The sequence below is a fragment of the Prunus avium genome, chromosome 2 (genome assembly GCF_965620075.1).
Source record: "Prunus avium chromosome 2, drPruAviu1.hap1.1, whole genome shotgun sequence".
In the NCBI taxonomy this organism is placed as follows: Eukaryota; Viridiplantae; Streptophyta; class Magnoliopsida; order Rosales; family Rosaceae; genus Prunus; species Prunus avium.
This window is the reverse complement of record NC_142285.1, coordinates 23,908,318-23,927,734: the sequence shown is the minus strand read 5'-3', so window position 1 is coordinate 23,927,734 and position 19,417 is coordinate 23,908,318. Positions and strand designations below refer to the sequence as shown.

The 19,417-nt window shown below is 35.2% G+C and overlaps 1 protein-coding gene across 4 annotated transcripts; it reads left to right on the top strand.

The window, feature by feature from the left end:
• The first annotated feature begins 3,181 nt into the window (after positions 1-3,181).
• Positions 3,182-18,068, top strand: LOC110744426 (uncharacterized). Of its 4 annotated transcripts, none has more exons than XM_088249647.1 (8): positions 3,182-3,828; positions 4,122-4,379; positions 5,413-5,895; positions 5,981-6,124; positions 6,689-6,784; positions 14,903-14,950; positions 15,437-15,477; positions 17,271-18,068. In XM_088249647.1, the coding sequence occupies exons 1-8, from the start codon at positions 3,528-3,530 to the stop codon at positions 17,877-17,879; spliced, it is 1,980 nt and encodes a 659-aa protein (XP_088105773.1). In that variant the 5' UTR covers positions 3,182-3,527; the 3' UTR covers positions 17,880-18,068. The 4 variants fall into 4 exon arrangements, with proteins under 4 accessions (XP_088105773.1, XP_088105772.1, XP_088105774.1 ...); XM_088249646.1 differs by having other exon boundaries at positions 3,396-3,828; positions 4,116-4,379; XM_088249648.1 differs by lacking the exon at positions 14,903-14,950 and having other exon boundaries at positions 3,397-3,828; positions 4,116-4,379.
• The last annotated feature ends 1,349 nt before the right edge of the window (positions 18,069-19,417 follow it).

Below are 19,417 nucleotides of genomic sequence, written 5' to 3'. Positions count from 1 at the left end.
ATAGAGATGGGAGCGGATCCACAGTCCCAAAACCAAATCAAAACTAAACTAATCTAATAGGTTTCAAGTGTTTTTAGCTAAATTTTAACAAAAAAATAGGGAGCATAATTGTATATGTTCTTAATCCAACCACCACCATTTTTTTTTTTGGTCGAAATCCCAGCACCACCTTCAACCTCACCATTGCCGCATCGGACTATTTCCAAAACCCAGATCCAAATGCTGGACCTTACCTAGTACCTACCATCATCGACAATGATACTTTTTGAATAATTTGAAATTTCAGTCTTTTGTTTGCTTTTTGTGTCAAGTACTTTTTGAATATTGTGTATCAATTCGGATTTTAAAAATATGTTTTGTTACGAAAAATCTTTGCTGAGATTTCTGATATCCACATGTGAACAAAGACTTAGTCAAAATGCTTATTAAATAAAGACTGACAATTACCAACATGCTAACTACTTTAACAAGTCATTCTTTACTCCAAGTCTAATTCATTAAATTTATTAAACAAAGACTGACAAAATGCTTATTAATCTATATTTCCTTCACTGTTTGAAATCATTAAATTTCATGGACACTAATATTATTAGCATTTTTACAGCAACAATGACCAAATGTTATGAAGAAGGAAAATAAACTACAAAACTCTTTTCAATAAGGAATTCGTTGGAAACGTTTTGAGGGTGTGTGTGTGTAAACTCCTGTACAATAAAGTCAGAGAAAGCAGCGGGAAAGAAGATAGAAGATGAAAGAAAAGGATTGCCCATTAAACAAAAAAAGGAATAGAGGGGAGAGAGAATATAATAAAATAATTAATAGTCTTAAAAGTTGGGCTGCTAGGTTGTCCGCAATGTTTATTTTTAAATTTGAATGATGTGTGAAAGAAAAGGATTGCCCATTAAACAAATGCAATTCTAATTTGATAATTTAAATGGTGTGTCAAAAAGTGTGATTCTACGTATGTCTCATAATATTTTTAAATTTGAATGATGTGTGAAATACCATTATTATCCTTGCATTATGATTTTTAATTTTTTTAAGACATGTATGGCACATTTAGTCTCTTTGAATGATGTGTGCAAGAATTGAGATGGTATTCAACCAAGGGTATATTACTACTTGGATAAGAGTGTTTTGGTTGTTCATGGAGTGTATACCTTTGTGTAATTAGGCCATCCCCAATGGTTGGGGCTCTAAAAGGGTTTATAGAGCCCCATTTAGAGCTCCGATGGAATTTTTGGGGCTCTAAAGGAATCTCTCCCACAATTAGAGGTTTTATATTCGGGGATCCATTTATGATGTAATTTGATTTATGTGCTATTTTTTTTTTTTGATTAACTTATTATGTTTTAATGAATGTTTTTGTTATGTTAGTTTTTTTATGTGAACATTTCAACCCAAAAAAATCAAAATTTGGACAAGATTTAAAAAAAAGTGATTAGAGTTAAGAGAAAAAACTAGCTATTTATTTATATATAAAAAGTGAAGACATTCATTTGAAAAGAAAAGGAAACGGTAGAAGAAGAGGAGAGTACAAAAATAAGTTTTTTTTATGTGCTAGCGGGCCCCGTGCATGTGGTTTGGTAGGAGAGTATGTGGGCACTTGCGCGTCTTGGGCGATTGAGGAGAGAAAAAAGTGATTCATGTGGGAACCACTCGGGCTGAAGGATCTGCATCCATGTCCACATATTTGAGGACAGCTCCGGCGGGTCTTTAACATGTAGAGCCCAAAATCTCTCCCATTGGGGATGCCTTTTTGGCATTGGGCTGCATATATGAGAGATCTGTGGTGGTTGAGCCCCAAATGAAGCCCTCATTGGGGATGGCCTTACTCACCCTTCGCAGACCCCCATTGCTTTAACAAGTGGTTCTTCACGCAATTGGGTATAGTAAATAAAACAGAAATTGCAAAGCCTCTCTCCTGAGTTTTTCATGCATTTCCGATTTTATTTGTAAATAATTCGAACTACCAATAATAATAAAAAGAGGTGAAGAAAAGATGCGTTACCTGCTCACGAAACTGTAGGTTTTACCTTAAGATATCAGCCGTCCGATTGGTCTTGGAAGTCGGTGTTTGTTTAATCCGAGAACGATCTAACGGTGACAACTGCAAACTATTTGGATTCTCTGTGAAACACGTTTTAACTTTTATACAGGGAGAGGACGGTATCTTGTCAACTTTTTCCCGAGACGATCAATCAATCCATCAAATCAAACATCAGAAATATATAAAAGAAAGAAAGCCAACTGCTGGTTTGCTTGTTCACCCTCATCTGCAAAATTTGCACCATTTTGGTCTTAATGGTACGTATTAGGCTTTAATATTCTTTTTATTTCTTTTTTATTTGTATTTTTTGTTGTTGGTGATGACTAGTAAATGCATGGTTAGTTTGGGTTTCAGAGAGAGTGACACGTAGGTGTATATTCTTTCGTGTATATCTCTCTCGACACGTGACTCATCATGTGAAAAGAGAGATAGACACAAAGCGGTATATTATGTTGCAGTAAGTTTTAGCCAAGTTTTGAGGGGATTGAACTTCCTCTCTTTTCCTTTGTTATGCTTCATTTTATGGGGTGAGATATTAATGAAATATGAACTAGTGGCTTTGTGAGACCTCTCTTCTTTGACCAATTAATTAACTTTCTTCCTTTTTCTCTAATTAAGGTTAATTAACCTTCTAAGAGAATTGAACTGACCGTGAAACGAACACGTGGACTTTCGGTATGAAGGCAAGGTTGACATGTTTGATTGTGAGTGTCTGATGCATTGCATCTTGCATATGGAATAAGTTGGTCCCTGTAAATTGAATTGAATTTATAATTATAATGGTTTTGTTTAACCAATGACATCTAACAATGTCGTCAGTGTCAAGTTTGATTGTAGGGGGATTATTGCTTAGAAAAATAAAGGAAATTAAAAACTAAAAAAATAAAAAATCAGTTGAGAAAAATAAAAGTGGGAAAAAAAATACTTTTGAGAGATTACAATAGTTGCCAGCATAATAAAAGTGAAAAACAGAACTGACAATTAAAAGAAAAAGGACACATCAAAGAGACGGAAACAAGAGGGAGGAGAAAAGATAAAGAAAAGAAGAGAGGAAAAGTGTCCTAAGTGGAGTTAGCTTCAGAGGGTCTAAGTGAAATTCTCCATTTCTATTATCTTCAGCGATATCACCGGAGTTCATCAAACTTTATTGGTGAATTCACAATGTGATCGGACAAAAGCAAGTGTGAATGAGTTGAAAAAATACCCTGCCAGTATCAAAGACCGACAGAAACGAACCAGCTGTCCATTTGACGCGTTTTTGGGTCTACCATCAGTGCTGGTGGCAGTAGCCAGTAGGGGCCTAACAGTAATGAGCGTGTGTATACAGTATATATATATATATATATGGCGCAGATTTCGGGCAAATGGTAAATCACAAAATCCTCACCCTACGCGGACCCCCATTGCTTTAACAAGTGGTTCTTCATTCAATTGGAAACCCTCTCCTAAGTAAGCCCTTGGTCAGATCTATCTAAGAATGGCCGTCTCCGCAGATGCAGCTGTTGTGGAACTTCTTGATAACAGTAACTATGTGGATTGGAGTGTATTGGTTAAAACTTACTTGTTGGCTCAAGACCTTTGGGATGTAGTGGAAGGAGACGAACAAGAAGAAGAAGAAGAAGCTGATGATAAGTTCAAAGCTTGGAGGGAGAAGAATGCCACGGCTTTACATAAAATCCAAATTTCATGCGGGCGGGAAGCTTCTTCCCTCATTAGAAACACCAGTTCAGCCAAACGCGCTTGGGATACTTTGGCAGAAAAGTTCAAGCCAAAATCAGGTAAGTCCCCAGTTCAAATCTTGAACCTCAACAAATCTGTGAGAAGTAAATATTCGACTTTAACCATAAATATATATATATATATATATATATATATATATATATATACATATATACACATATTATATATAACCAAATTATACTCTAAACATTTAATTTACTAACCACAAGACCACTATTTCTTGTGGTTCTTCACTCAATTGGGTATAGTAAATAAAACAGAAATTGCAAAGCCTCTCCTAAGTAAGCCCTTGGTCAGATCCATCTAAGAAAGGCCGTCTTCGCAGATGCAGCTGTTGTGGAACTTCTTGATAGCAGTAACTATGTGGATTGGAGTGTATGGGTTAAAACTTACTTGTTGGCTCAAGACCTTTGGGATGTAGTGGAAGGAGACGAACAAGAAGAAGAAGAAGAAGCTGATGATAAGTTCAAAGCTTGGAGGGAGAAGAATGCCACGGCTTTACATAAAATCCAAATTTCGTGCGGGCGGGAAGCTTCTTCCCGCATTAGAAACACCAGTTCAGCCAAACACGCTTGGGATACTTTGGCAGGTAAGTCCCCAGTTCAAATTTTGAACCTCAACAAATCTGTGAGAAGTAAATATTCGACTTATACCAGAAATATATATGATATATATAACCAAATTATACTCTAAAACATTTACTTGATTAACCACAACACCACTATTTTTGTTCTTATACTAGCACGGGAGTAAGGACTGATCAGTTTACGTTTTGTTCTTTTACATTTTGGTCTCCCTAGACTTACTGTATCCGAAAAGAAATATACAAGTTACATGTATAACAATGTGGAAATTAAATCTAACGGTGTCAATTTACCCCTTTGGCTTTATTTATTTATTTTAAAATAGTTAATTTCCCCATGAATCACAAAACTACCCAATTTATAACCCATGCTCATATTCCGAGCAATTCCATTCAAGATGTCAGGCAAAACAAATGCTCATCTCACGCCATATTCTTTACAAAAAAAAAATAAAATTGTCTTGAAAATCTTCAAAAGTGAGTCAATTACTAAGAACCTAACTTTTCAAAATGACAATTAGCGCCACTTTTTGTAAAGAATATGATGTCAAATGACCATGAGTCTCTTAAAAATATTACTTTAATTGATGTAATTGGTAGGAATTACAGTTGGGTAAATCAACCAGTTTTGTATAGTTTATGGGAAAATTTGGTTGAAATAAAAGTTTGGGGGTAGATTGACACAATCTATATAATTCATGAGGGAGGGAAAACGAACTATACTTCATATCGTAATCATGTATTAATGTAACAAACGTGCTGCAAAGAGTGGAGGTTTTACTATTAAAAAAAATTAAAAAAAAATTAAAAAACTAAGAGTGGAGGTTTTAACTTCAGCCATCCCCTTCAATTGAGGTATATCCCTCCAATCACATTATTGAGGAGACACTTTGTAGGGGCATTTCGCATATGAAAAACTTGTTTTTTTCCTTGGATAAAAATGTTGGGAATGATAGCGAAAAATAAAAACTAATAAATAAAAAATGTTGGGAATGTTATCTGATATCATTAATAAATTAATTAACCAAACTTTGCGCAGGATATTACAACTACAATCAGAATAAGCCGTTGTTCGATGCTGTGTTGAGTGGAGATTGGAATACAGCAAAGGAGTTTCTTACCCTACATCCCGATGCAATAAGAGCAAGACTTCCATCTACAAACGACACAGCTCTTCACAAGGCAATAGAATTAGAGCACGAGCATATTGTGGAAGGGTTGGTGCAGTTGATGTCAGAGGAAGACTTGAAATTAAAAGAAAATGACGGTTGGACAGCTCTTGCTCTTGCTGCACAGAGAGGATATATAGAAATGGTTAAATGCATGGTTAGAAAGAGCATGAAAATACTTAGTATTCCCAATGAGAAGGACAATATGACTCCAATTCTCCACGCTTCTCTCAATGAACATTGGGATGTCGTTGATTCTCTTTACTCCGTCACTCCCCTCCAAGATCTAATGCCAAAGAAAGGACCATACGGCGCTACACTTCTTTACAACTTTATTATTGGCATGAAATTTGGTAAGAGTTTTAATCTTTTAACAATGAAATTGATTACTCCTTTTTTTTTCCTTAATCATAAAAACTTGTTTTTTCTCTACTACAGGTATTGCTCGGGAATTAATTCAGTGTTGCCCACAATTGGTCTTTACCAAGGGCCTCTTTGAGACATTCCCGATGGAAGGATTTCTACCTTCTGCATTTCCGAGTGGAACACGCCTCAAATTCTGGCAACGATGGATCTATAATTGTTAGTATTCGCATTCTCTTTCTTCTTACAATTACAATTATATATTTTCAATGTTAGATTGACTGTAATGAACCTCTAAGACTTCAAAATTGACTGCGCTTTTGAATCCTTGAAACTTAAAAATAATAGTTATTGATCTTAATGGCTAAGAAATGACAACTTCAGTGACTTTATCGGAGGGAGGGGTTCAAAACATCAGACAAAGAACGAAATGGAACACCCAGATGAGAGTTGTGGAAATGCTGATTTGGTTTTTTTTAATTATTGTTTTAACTTCTCATCTCAAAGAATTGGAAGGGGTTGAGCGGTGGGTCTGTTGGCTGCGAAGGTTTGGGAAGACAAAGGAAGAAGATGAAGGATCAGAACTGTTCTTTTCTTTTTAATATTCTATTTTTAATTAAGAGTACATGTGACAGAATATTAACATAGGAACATGAGGGGACATTGAAAAGTTAACACAAAACATATATATGCAAATCAATTATGACGAGATATCCATAATTGTAATAGAAATAGTAATTCGAAATATATTGATTGAGGTTAATTACTGTCATTTTTTGAAAGGTATACACATAGAGCGTGCCATTAGTGATATTCGTGTAAGTGTTCAAAATGAAGGAAATGAAGAATGTAATCGATGGAAGATCACTTGGTCATCAGGTATGTTGCGATTATGGTTTTATCTGGTAAAATTTAAATAATTTATTCTTATGTTATCGAACTCTTCGCACTTTGTAATACTACGTTTGTTTGTTTTTGCATTAAGAATACTGAAGAATACTAATGTTCATGAGCAAATAAGAATCTGTCATTGCATAGTTGTGAAGGCAATGGAAGGAAACCAATTTGTACTGATATATGTCGAGACAAGAATTATGATATTTAGGTGTGTGGAACCAAATATTTGAAGATCCTAGGTCAAATAATTAGTCCTATCAATTTGGGGATTAATTGATTAAATTAGGTCAAATCCCTAATTGGTTCAATCTCTCTAAGTTAGGGAAAAATAATTCATTTCCATGTGAGGGATTATTCTTCCGAAACCCTAGCCACCAAGGTCCCTATAAATATGTGGCCACGTACAAGACACGAGGTACGTCTAAAACTCTTTCCTTTAAAAATGAAGTTTCTCAATTACCTTTGCCGCTCTGACCCCACTAATTATGGACTCTAAAATTGCAAAGAAGTCAAAATGACAGGACCTGCCCGAATTTCTTTGGAATTCGTGATGAACCCTATGATTCGTCCGACATCAAACTAATGTCAGGCCTGCTTACTAGCATGATAGCCTCTTTTCCAAATTAAGAAAAAAAGAAACGAGACTTTCTACCAAAATTTCGGCAGAGTCTCCCCTGAAAATGCAGTTTAATAATCACCAAACTTCAACATGCACAAAGTACGTTTCACACAACAACAAACAGGCCTCCGACCTCACAACCAAACATTTTCTAAAACGTTCTTGCTTTAGAACTCAATATAAATCCACACACTCGTAACACTTATCATAAAAATAATTAGAGAAGACCTTTCTTCTTCCAAATTTCATTTTCCACACTTACAACGACACGAGCATAGCTCAAACAATTCATTTTTGCGGCTGCACCTAGGTTAAACCCCAGGCTACCTACGTACCCCTTGCTGAGCGATCAAGCCACATATAGTTCTTTCGTCAACAATCACGATTCAGATAATATTCGATTGTTCAAATAACACTTATCGTAAAAATAACGATTTAATTTAGTTTCATTACAACATCAAATTCGACAAGGCACACACTGAACACTTTACAAGTTCCTTTTCTTATAACAGTTCTTTCCCGCAACCATACTATATCCAAGGCGTATGTTGCCGAACAACCCTTTTCAAACCATAAATCAAACATTCATATATGTGTAGAGTACTCACAAAGCACAAGTCTAAGAGTCTCACTCGAAAACGAATCCACACATATATAGTTGATATCTATGTATGTATGTATGTATGTATGTATATACACACACACACACACACACACACACACACACACTTATATAAATATACACACCTCACACCATCATCATGTACCAAGGGAAAACAATCCAATTGATGAATCATTTGACTAGACCACAAGAAGGAATCCTCAACAATCATGTGGCGAGGGATGAGCCGCCCAACCCGGAAACTGGGCTCCCGGCATGCACATCATAATCTTCAACACTCGTGCACTTGTGACAAGTCCTACGCGTGCAGACTACCCCTCTAAGGGTCTACGAAACAACTTGCCAAGAGTGCCCGGTTTTCTACATATTCAAGTATCCATATCCAAGTATCCAAGTGCCTGGGAAGGGGGGACAATCCAACCGGGGATCGTTTGGCTGAACCACACGGAGGAATCCTCAACAACCATGTGGCCAGGGATGAGCCGTCCAACTGGGGGACTGGGCTCACCAGCACGCACACAGAATCTGCAATACTTGTGCACCTGTGTCAAGTCAGCAGACTACCCCGCTAAGGGTCTACGAAATACCTCATCCAGGATGCCCGTGTTCCGATCATATCCAAATCATAACTACAGTTTCCAAGTATCCATTATCCATCAATGCCAATGTCAGTATCCAAGGGGGGTGGGGGGCGGGGTACATGAGATGGCTTGCTATCGCCAAGATCCAAAATTCACTTTCTTAAACTAATATGTATAATAAAGATAATACTCTAAAAATCCAATTTGCAAAACAAATCATTTCCATATAACAAAAATATATATAATAAAATAATATCCACGCTTCCTTTTTGAAAACCCTATTAAAACCATAATTAAGAAAAAAAAATCAAGATTAAATAAACCCATTCGGTTTAATTAATATTCAAATCACTATTCATATTTTTAGGAAATATACAACCTCTGAAAATCCCACAAGACAAGATAATAAAATCCAAAACGCCATATTCAATTTCCCAAAACCATAGCCCATGCATACATACATACTAACTCCGACATTCTCAAAGATATTGCAATTCAAAAATCCGTAACCACATAAACTATGTACCAGAATCAAAATTCAATATCAAAATCACATGAAGCTCATCACATACTTTTAGCATAATTTCAAAGCTATCACACCCCTCCGTCTCTCAATTTTAGAAACCCTAACCCACCCATCCATCTATGAATTTTCAAAACCCCAACCCATCCATTGCTAAGATTTGAAAACTTGTGCTAAAACTCAAATCAAACTCAAATTCCTAAAATGAACCAAGATCAAAAGAAAATGAATAACTGATAATTACAATGAAAAATACCTGAGAGATCTTTGAGCTATTCGTTGAAAACCAGCGGGAAATTTCTGTACCCAATCGTACAACCAAAGTTCTTCAGGTCGGATCACTCACGATCGCATGATCAGACGGTCACCATTTTACGTAATCTTTGAACTCCGATTCACAATCCGCGAATTCCTACACTATCCTATGGGAGCCTAGATCAACATATTTGAAAGTGGAGTTGGTCCAACAGTCCGAACATATCGAACTCAGATAACGTCTAATATGCGTAAATCCAATCGACCATCAAACGATAACCAAATTCAAATTAGAGAATACCGTCGTGCACATGATGACATGGGGATCATTTTAGGACCAAATGGGTCACCGAAACTTGGCCCACGCGCCGGCAACGCATGGGTGTCTTGAGAAATTCTGGCGACAGAAAAATTTCTCGAAACACCCATCAATACTATACCTACGTGATCAAGACAACGAGTGGAGCAACTTTTGTTCTTGGATCATGGTCAAAAAGTGACCAGAACTTGCTGGAAAGACGAGTCGAAAATCGGCCAAACTTTAAGCGATAAATCGAGCTCCAAAACTCAAAAATCGATCCTAATAAACCCAACCATCAGCTAGAACACACTGAGAGGGTGAAAATGCATACCTAGATCGACGAAAATGGTGGCCGGAATCGTCGGAACGAGCGTTTGAAACTTTGGGTCAAAACTGGTCGGTTTTCTGGTTTTTCCAGCAACGGTGGTTGCCGGCTGGGGCGGCTGAGAAGTGGGGTGGGAAGAGGGGAGCTGACCGGTCGTTTTGGGACTTGTCCTGGCTCATATGATGGCCGGAGGTGGCGATGGCAGCCACAAAAGCAGCCGGCTTTACAAACGGGGAGGGGAGGCTGTGTCGCACGCGAGAGGTGAGAGGGAGGGAGAGAGAGCAGAAAATTAGACTTTTAAAAAACTGGACTGCGAAATATTTACGGTTGTGCCACTGCACTTCTGTAGATCGTAACTTCTTCGTTACAACTCTGATTTGAGTCCACTATGTGTCTACGAATTCGTAGAGACATGATCTACGTCATGGTGACATTCAATTCCCCAAAATCCTACCGGATTAAAAAGTGACCGAAATAACCATATCCCCAAGGGCAAAAAGTGCCTTCATTTCTTTCTTGCTTACTCTCTCATATGTTTAGAGACAACTCTAGCTACTGTCCTCTTTATAGCAGCTAACCCATCATTCACTACTACAAAAATCAAAATAGACGACGGTAATCCACCGTAGTCTATTCGTTTTTTCAACCGTCGTGAAATTGAGCGACATCTTTTGATGCATAAAACCACGACGGTAAATCCCCGTCGTCTATTATTTGTAAAGGCGACGCTTTTACTCAAAACCGTCGTCTATTATATGTAAATAGACGACGCTTTTACTCAAAACCGTCATCTATTATTAAGTAAAGACGGCGTTTTTTTTATAAAAAGGGTCGTCTATTATGAAGTAAAGACGACAATTTTTATATGAAAATGGTCGTCTATTATGTGTAAAAACGACCCTTTTCATATAAAAATGGTCGTCTATTATATGTAAAGACGACGGTTTTTTTATAAAAAGGGTCGTCTATTATGAAGTAAAGACGACCCTTTTTATATGAAAATGGTCGTCTATTATGAAGTAAAGACGACCCTTTTCATATAAAAAGGGTCGTCTATTATATGTAAGGACAACCCTTTTCATATAAAAAGGGTCGTCTATTATATGTAAAGACGATGGTTTTTTTTATAAAAAGGGTTGTCTATTATTAAGTAAAGAACTATGTTTTATTATATCCAAAGACATCGGTTTTGTTAAAAAGCCATCATCTATTAAATGTGAAGGCGACAATTTCTTGAAATATTGTCGTCTATTAACTCTAAGACAACGATTTTTTAGTAAAACCGTCGTTGATTGTATATAAAAAGACGTTATGGTGTTAAAAGAGGTCATTGATACTATATACAGATGACGGTTTTTCCAATAAAACCATCGTTTTATTATCTTTAGTTTTTTGAAGAGTCAATAGTTATTACATAGTCAACCAATCTTTATTCTATTACATACATACTTCCTACCTATAATTAGAAATAACGGAGCTCACAAATTCTACTAATTTGATTTTAACTTCATCAATTTGTTCTTGGGTTGACTTAGCTCTGCCTTCTTGCACATTTTCCAAGTTGTTGGTGTCGGAAAAGGAAAGACCTGCACGAAAGAGACCCCAATACTCTTAAACATAAACTTGTTTAGCAGTAACCTAACCTTAGCAAAAAGATCTATGCAGCTCTAGAATGACAGCAGAACACAATTGGCATAATTAGCAAAGTACCTGTTCTTGTGGTGGCACCATAACAAATGAAAAATCAGAGATTCAGAAAATTAACAATGAAATTCCAAAATAATTAAAGTAAGTGAAGAAAGTGAAGGTCGAGATCTTTCAAATCAAACCTTTCAACCAGCTTTGATTCTCAAATACAGAACCTCCCTCTACATCTTATGGATCTGCGAAGACCTCAATCTCTCAACTCCTTCATTGATATCGATTTTTTGATGATTTTGTAGAGAGTTTCATGAGGGTGTTTTAGAGAGTGCAGGAGGGTTTCAAGGAGGGAGAGATAAGGTTTTCAGATATGGGGGAAAATGTGAAAATTTGTCAAGCGTGAATTCACTTAAGTAGCCTTTTTTTAGCGTGTTTTAAAAGACGACGCTTGTTAAAGAGAGATAAGGTTTTCAAAGACGGGTGAAAATTTGAAAATTTGTCGAGCGCGAATTCACTTAAGCGGCCATTTTTTAGCGTGTTTTAAAAGACGACGCTTTTATAAAAAAACCGCCATCTTAACATATAATAGACGACCCTTTTTATATGAAAAGGGTCGTCTTTACTTCATAATAGACGACCCTTTTATAAAAAAACCGTCGTCTTTACTTAATAATAGACGACCCTTTGTTTTAAAAAGCATCATCTTTACTTCATAATAGACGACCCTTTTTTTAAAAAAACCGTCATCTTTACTTCACAATAGACGACCCTTTTTTTATTTATACTTTCATTAAATACAACATAAGATTTTGTGGTATCCACTAGTGTAAATATTTTAAATTGAAGATCAAATTGAGTCATTATATTCATATAGGGTCAAGGAGTGTAGCTGTAAAAAGTCATCAAAATCGGAGTTAAAATAACCGCTAAATCTTGATTTTTCGTTTATAACCGTCGAAATGTTTTGTCCCGTTACTTGATCTCTGATTTTTTTTTTTCCGATTTTTGGCGTATATGATCTCGATGTGTAAACAAACAAGTATGACGGTTGGATTGTTGAAATTAGTTTCGTAGAATGCGTATGCCATCAAAACAATATATTCACTAACAATTAAGAGTTTATTTATACTTTTATTAAATATAACATAAGATTTTGTGGTATCCACTAGTGTAAATATTTTAAATTGACAATCGAATTTGTTCATTGTATTCATATAGGGTCAAGGAGTGTAGCTGTAAAAAATCATCAAAATCAGAGTTGAAATAACCGTTAAATCGTGATTTTTCGTTTATAACCGTCGAAAAGTTTTGTCCTATTACTTAATCTCTGAATGTTTATTTTTTCTGATTTTTGGTGTATATGATCTCGAAGTGTAAACAAACAAATTTGACGGTTGGATCGTTGAAACTAGTTTTGTAGAATGAGTATGCCATCAAAACAATATATTCACTAACAATTAAGAGTTTATTTATACTTTCATTAAATATAACATAAGATTTTGTGGTATCCACTAGTGTAAATATTTTAAATTGACGATCGAATGCAGTCATTCTATTCATATAGGGTCAAGGAGTGTAGCTGTAAAAAATCATCAAAATCAGAGTTGAAATAACTGTTAAATCTTGATTTTTCGTTTATAACAGTCGAAATGTTTTATCTTGTTACTTGATCTCTGATTTATTTTTTTTTCCGATTTTTGGCGTATATGATCACGATGTGTAAACAAACAAGTTTGACGGTTGGATCGTTGAAACTAGTTTCGTAGAATGCGTATGCCATCAAAACAATATATTCACTAACAATTAAGAGTTTATTTATACTTTCATTAAATATAACATAAGATTTTGTGGTATCCATTAGTGTAAATATTTTAAATTGACGATCGAATGCAGTCATTGTATTCATATAGGGTCAAGGAGTGTAGCTGTAAAAAATCATCAAAATCAGAGTTGAAATAACCGTTAAATCTTGTTTTTAAAAAAACGTCATGTTTACTTCACAATAGACGACCCTTTTTAAAAACAAACCGTCATCTTTATATATAATAGACGACATTTTTAAAAAAAAACCGTCATCTTTACTTCATAATAGACGACCTTTTTTAAAAAAAACCGTCATCTTTACTTCATAATAGACGACCCTTTTAAAAAAAAACCGTCATCTTTACATATAATAGACGACCCTTTTCATATAAAAAGGGTCGTCTTTACTTCATAATAGACGACCCGACGACCCTTTTCATATAAAAAGGGTCGTTTTTACTTCATAATAGACGACCCTTTTTATAAAAAAATCGTCGTCTTTACATATAATAGACGACCTTTTTTATAAAAAAAACCGTCATCTTTACGTAATAATGGACGACCCTTTTTATAAAAAAAACCGTCATCTTTACATATAATAGATGACAGTTCTTTCAAAACAACTATGTCTTTACCAAAAAAAGGACACTTGATTTTTAAAAGACGACGCTTGTCATACCTGCTGTCGTTGTTTTTTGGTCAGATTTTAACTCTGAAGAAAAGCTTTTTAATAAGACGATGCTTTTTTATTTGTGTGCGTCGTTATAAAAAAATTCTCAACAGTATCTCCATTTTTTAGTTGTTTAAGTCACTTATCCACGACGGTTTTTTGTTACCGTCGTCTTTTTAAAAACAACGACGGTTTTTTGTTCTACCGTCGTCTTTTTCTGGTCATATTTTGCCCTTTTTGTAGTAGTGATTTCCCATTGGTTCTTTTGCTTTGCATATGTTGGAATTGTTGAAAGCTTCCTCATCTTGTCATCTAACTAGCCTTTATCTCTTCTTGATGCATAAGTTTATTCCCTTCATCGTTAGCTACACTCCTATTATATGATACACATTTTGTATTACCATTTGATGTGACATTTGCACCAAACTCCTTATAAGCACTTGCTAGATTTCTAAGTTTTCTAATGTAGGACATTTCCACCTTAACATTCTCACATGCTATAACATGTGTGGCAAATTTTCTAGCTTAACACATGGATAACACATATTGGGTGACGTGGAGCACGTGTGGTCGTTGGGCTATTCAGCCCAGCCCCACTATACATGTTCGCATCCATGTATGTATCTAAATATTCCTTGCACCCATTTTATGAAACTTTTCAAGTGAGCTAATACTTCTTCCCTTCTACACATTTTGTCATCATCTAATTATACATACAGCTTTCACCATCTTATATTTAGATTTTGAATTTCCATTGCAGTGGTAGGTTTCTTGCAAGGTTTGAAATCAAATCTCCTTGAACTTTTAGGTATGCTACAATTTTTTTTTCTTCTTTCCTTTGTTCTCCATTAATTGCTTAGCAATAAATTTTTTCATGAATTAGTGGTATGACATGTTTTTTTCAATGCCAACCTAGGAATCAACCGCATACGCGAAATAAAACAGGCCCACATTCAATCACGTGACCTCCTACGTCACATGTGCGAAATAAAACATTCACGTAGCCATGATTATTTACTTGATGCAATTTTCACAGCTATCGAGCGAGGGATGTTTGAGTTTATTGACACTGTATTGAAAGCAAGACCAGATCTCATGTGGATCTGTAATCAAAATGGCAGGACCCTCTTTCATTTTGCCATTGAATGTCGACAAGAAAAAATTTATAGCCTTATTTATAGATTCAATAAATAAAAAAGAAAATTGATTGGAAATTTTGGAGATAAGTCTAACAATAACGCGCTACATGTGGCCGGGATGCTATCCCCATTGGCGAACCTCGATAATATCGCAGGTGCAGCTTTGCAAATGCAGAGAGAAGTGCAATGGTTTAAGGTCAGAACATATTCTATATAATTCAGAGTGTTTTTTTTTCTCTCTTATGAATTAGCTTTCCTATGTAAATTGTGGGATGGTCTGCTTTAAATTACAGCTCAAAGGTCATTCTGCTACAAACTAGCTAAAATAATAAATCACTAAAGGCATCTAACATTACATGTCATATGGCTGAATATGAATTTTCATGCATAAGTTGTAAAACAAATAGACCGTTACTGTGTATTTGCATTACATTGCATCCTCTGATAGACGGATACTGTCCTAAAAAAATTGAAGAATATCGGAGTTACTTTATACTTTTTCAACTTATACAAATTGTAACATCGATGAAAATAAATTGTTTGGGCTGAAATGAGTCATTTCATGTATTGAGATCAAGTTTTCGTTAGAAAAAGTGTAAGAGCATCTACAATCATACTCTTTATTTTTTAGTTAAAATTTAGCTAAACGCATATAAAAGTTATTTCAAAAGCTGTCTATAAAATTTTAGATATTTATAAAAATACCCAATCCTAGACATATATTTATAAAAATACCCAAGCACTATTTAAACATAGAAACATACCCAAAATGGGTTTTGGGTATGTGTGTAATGATGGGTTTTGGGTATGTTTATAAATAGGTTTTGAGTGTGTGTAATGATGAGTTTTGGGTATGTTTATAAAGTGTTTTGGGTGTTGGGTGTTTTTATAATTTCAGCCCCCATTTTGGGTATTTTAGTGAAACTTAGAGCGTCCACAATCATGCTCTCTATTTTTCAGTTAAATTTTAGCTCAAAACATATAAAAGTTATTTTAGGAGCTCTCTAATAAATTTAAACTTCAATCATGCTCTTTAGTTTAGGGAGTCATAAATGCTATTTTTTTTTAAATTGGGCAATCTCTATTAAAAAATAATATAAAAAATAGTTAGCATTAAGTACAGGTTGGAAATACTCATTAAATAAAACAACATTAAATTATAGGGAGCAACTAGAAGTCCTTTCTCTTTCCTCAGATTTAAGAGCTCCTAGTGGTCTCCCTATTTTAGGAGGTAGATAGGGAGCATGGTTGGAGTTGTATTTTGCAATTCCTCTCTAAAATTTGTCAAATGAGGTGGTTTAAGGAGCCCATTGTGGATGCTCTTATACTCTCTAGTTTAGGGAGTCATAAATGCTACAACTATTTTTTAATTGGTTTATCTCTATAAAAAAAACATAAAAAATAGTTAGCATTAATTAAAGGTTTAAAATATTCATAAAATAAAGCAGCATTAAATTATAGGGAGCCACTATGAGTCCTTTCGCTCTCCTCAGATTTAGCTCCTAGAAGTCTCCCTATTTTAGGAGGTGAATAGAGGAAGCATGATTGGAGTTGTATTTTTCCAATTCCCCCATAAAATTTGTTTAAGGTCATTTAGGGAGCCTATTGTGGATGCTCTAAAAAGGTGGTCAACATAGTTACATTTAGTAGTTTATTCATTCCAATATTGAAAACTAATGCATCAAACTTATTTTCTAATCGAAAACTAGAGCAAAATAGCACAAGTTAAACTATAATCTTTAAAAGAAACTTCAAATGCAGAATGAACAAAAAAATTATGAACAGAAAAATTGGAATAAAGGTCGGCCCTAAGATGTCTTATTCAACTTACTTTACGGTCAGCATGCTAGTCTTCTTGTTACCTCTGCTCTCTAATGGTTTGGATTTGTATGGCTTCTCTCAAATTTCAAAGATTCAAGGGTGGATTATTGGAAAAATAGAGTAATAATCTTTTACTCATATGAATATTTTTGTTCAACAAAAATGTAGGAGGTCGAGACTATCGTATTACCCCGGGATAAAGAATCTACTAATGACGACGGGATGACGCCGCGTGAGCTGTTTACAAAGAACCACAAGGAATTGGTGAAGGAAGGAGAAAGATGGATGAAAGAAACTGCAACTTCATGTACAGTTGTAGGTGCTCTCATTATTACCATCATGTTTGCTGCAGCGTTCACAATTCCCGGTGGAAACAATGGACAAACAGGCTTCCCAATATTCCTGCATAAAAAGTTGTTTATGGCTTTTATAGTTTCAGATGCTATATCCCTCTTTTCTTCCACAACTTCGGTGTTGATGTTTTTGGGAATCCTTACATCACGTTATGCGGAAGATGATTTCTTCAAATCCTTACCAACAAAGATGATAATAGGCCTTTCCACCTTATTCATCTCTATTGCCACCATGATGGTTGCCTTTTCTTCCGCCCTTTTCATTATGATTCATGAACAGTCGTGGATTGTTATTCCAGTGATTTTCCTTGCTAGCGTTCCAGTCACCTTATTTATTTGGATGCAATTTCCTCTTCTAGTTGAGATGTACATTTCTACTTATGGAGGAGGAATAGTTGACAGGAAAGTGAAATCAAGGGCATAAATTCTTCTAGTTGGAAGAGGATTTGATAGGAAAGTGAAATAATGGACTTTAACTTCTTGATGGTACGTGTAAGTGGTAATGTATAACTTTCGTAATGTTGTAACTTCTAAGAAGCTTGTATGCGTTGTCCATGCCATGTATGTGTTTGGCATCCTATAATAAAACTGAAAGTTCAATATTTATTGTTCTTGTGAAGATATATATAATTGTTGGATAAGCTTTTGCTTCGCTCCCCTCACCTCCCCTCTCCATATCCCTGATAATATGTTGTGAACTTGTGATTCTTGGTGAAGATAAGCGTGTGAGAAAAGAATTTGGGATGAAGTCTTGAAGTTGTTGGACTTTGTTTTGGGCTCTGCCCGTTACATACAAAGACCGAGCAACGAAAAGAAAAAGTGAAATGCGCCACCATGGTAAAACCTCTGTGCCCTAGCAATAGTAAAAAATGGTTGACTGGATCTCAGAACTAAAAGATTATTATCTTAACGCCGGAGATGGGGAATCTTTAATAATTGTGGAACATGATCTGACAAAATAATTATAATTTTCATTAAATATAGTTATTCCTTTCCATTTTCCCAATAATTTATTATATAGGAATCTTGTAATATTATAATTTGATGATAATTTACACATTTTGAGAGGATCAAATTGTTAGCTCATGTTACTATTGACACGTGTCCTTGTTGAGGTGGCAAGTTTGTTAGCTCTTCACGTGTTTATTAGTGTGATTAGTTAGTCTGTTAGGCAGGTTAGCTTAGTAAAGAAGTCATCGTTACACAGCTATATAGCCCTCGTCGTAAATAATGTTCCTCAATCACGGCGTGCATGAACTTCGTAATAAAAACTTAAGACGACATTCCCTGTGAGCCGTAATTCAGTTAAAGCAATTATGACACGCTTTGCGGGCCGTAAAAGAGTAATTAATGCTCATTTAAGACGTTCAGTGCATGCCGTGTTTAACTTTAAATTTTTTTTTAAAAAATTTATTAATTCCCTACTTGCTCCTGTTTCATATTTACAATATACTTATATCATCTATTACTTCCCTGGATACAAAATTTCACAAAACGAAAATTAGTATTGCAACCAAACTTGAAAGAAAGAACCATTTCATTGAAAACTATACTAATCATAATCAATTCCAAATACAAACTCTATAAAGTATTAAAGAAACACATAATAGTGCTGCCAAATTTACAATTGACTTGTACACAGCCTCCAACTCATTCACTCATAATAGTGCTGCCAAACCTACAACGTAACCTATGTAAAAACCTCATGATAGCACTGGCAGTAGACATCATCTAACAAGAATCAAAATCACACTTGATCTGCCACCTGCATTTTGTTTTTAAAAAATAATTAATTTCTTGACTACCCTGATTTCTTATTAACAAATATACTTATATCAATTATTAACCTGGACACACATGATGTCGCAAAAAGAAAAGAAGTATAGCAACCAAACTTTAAATCAACAACCATTTCATTGATAACTATACCAATTCCAAAAACATAATTACTGTTTGTGCAAG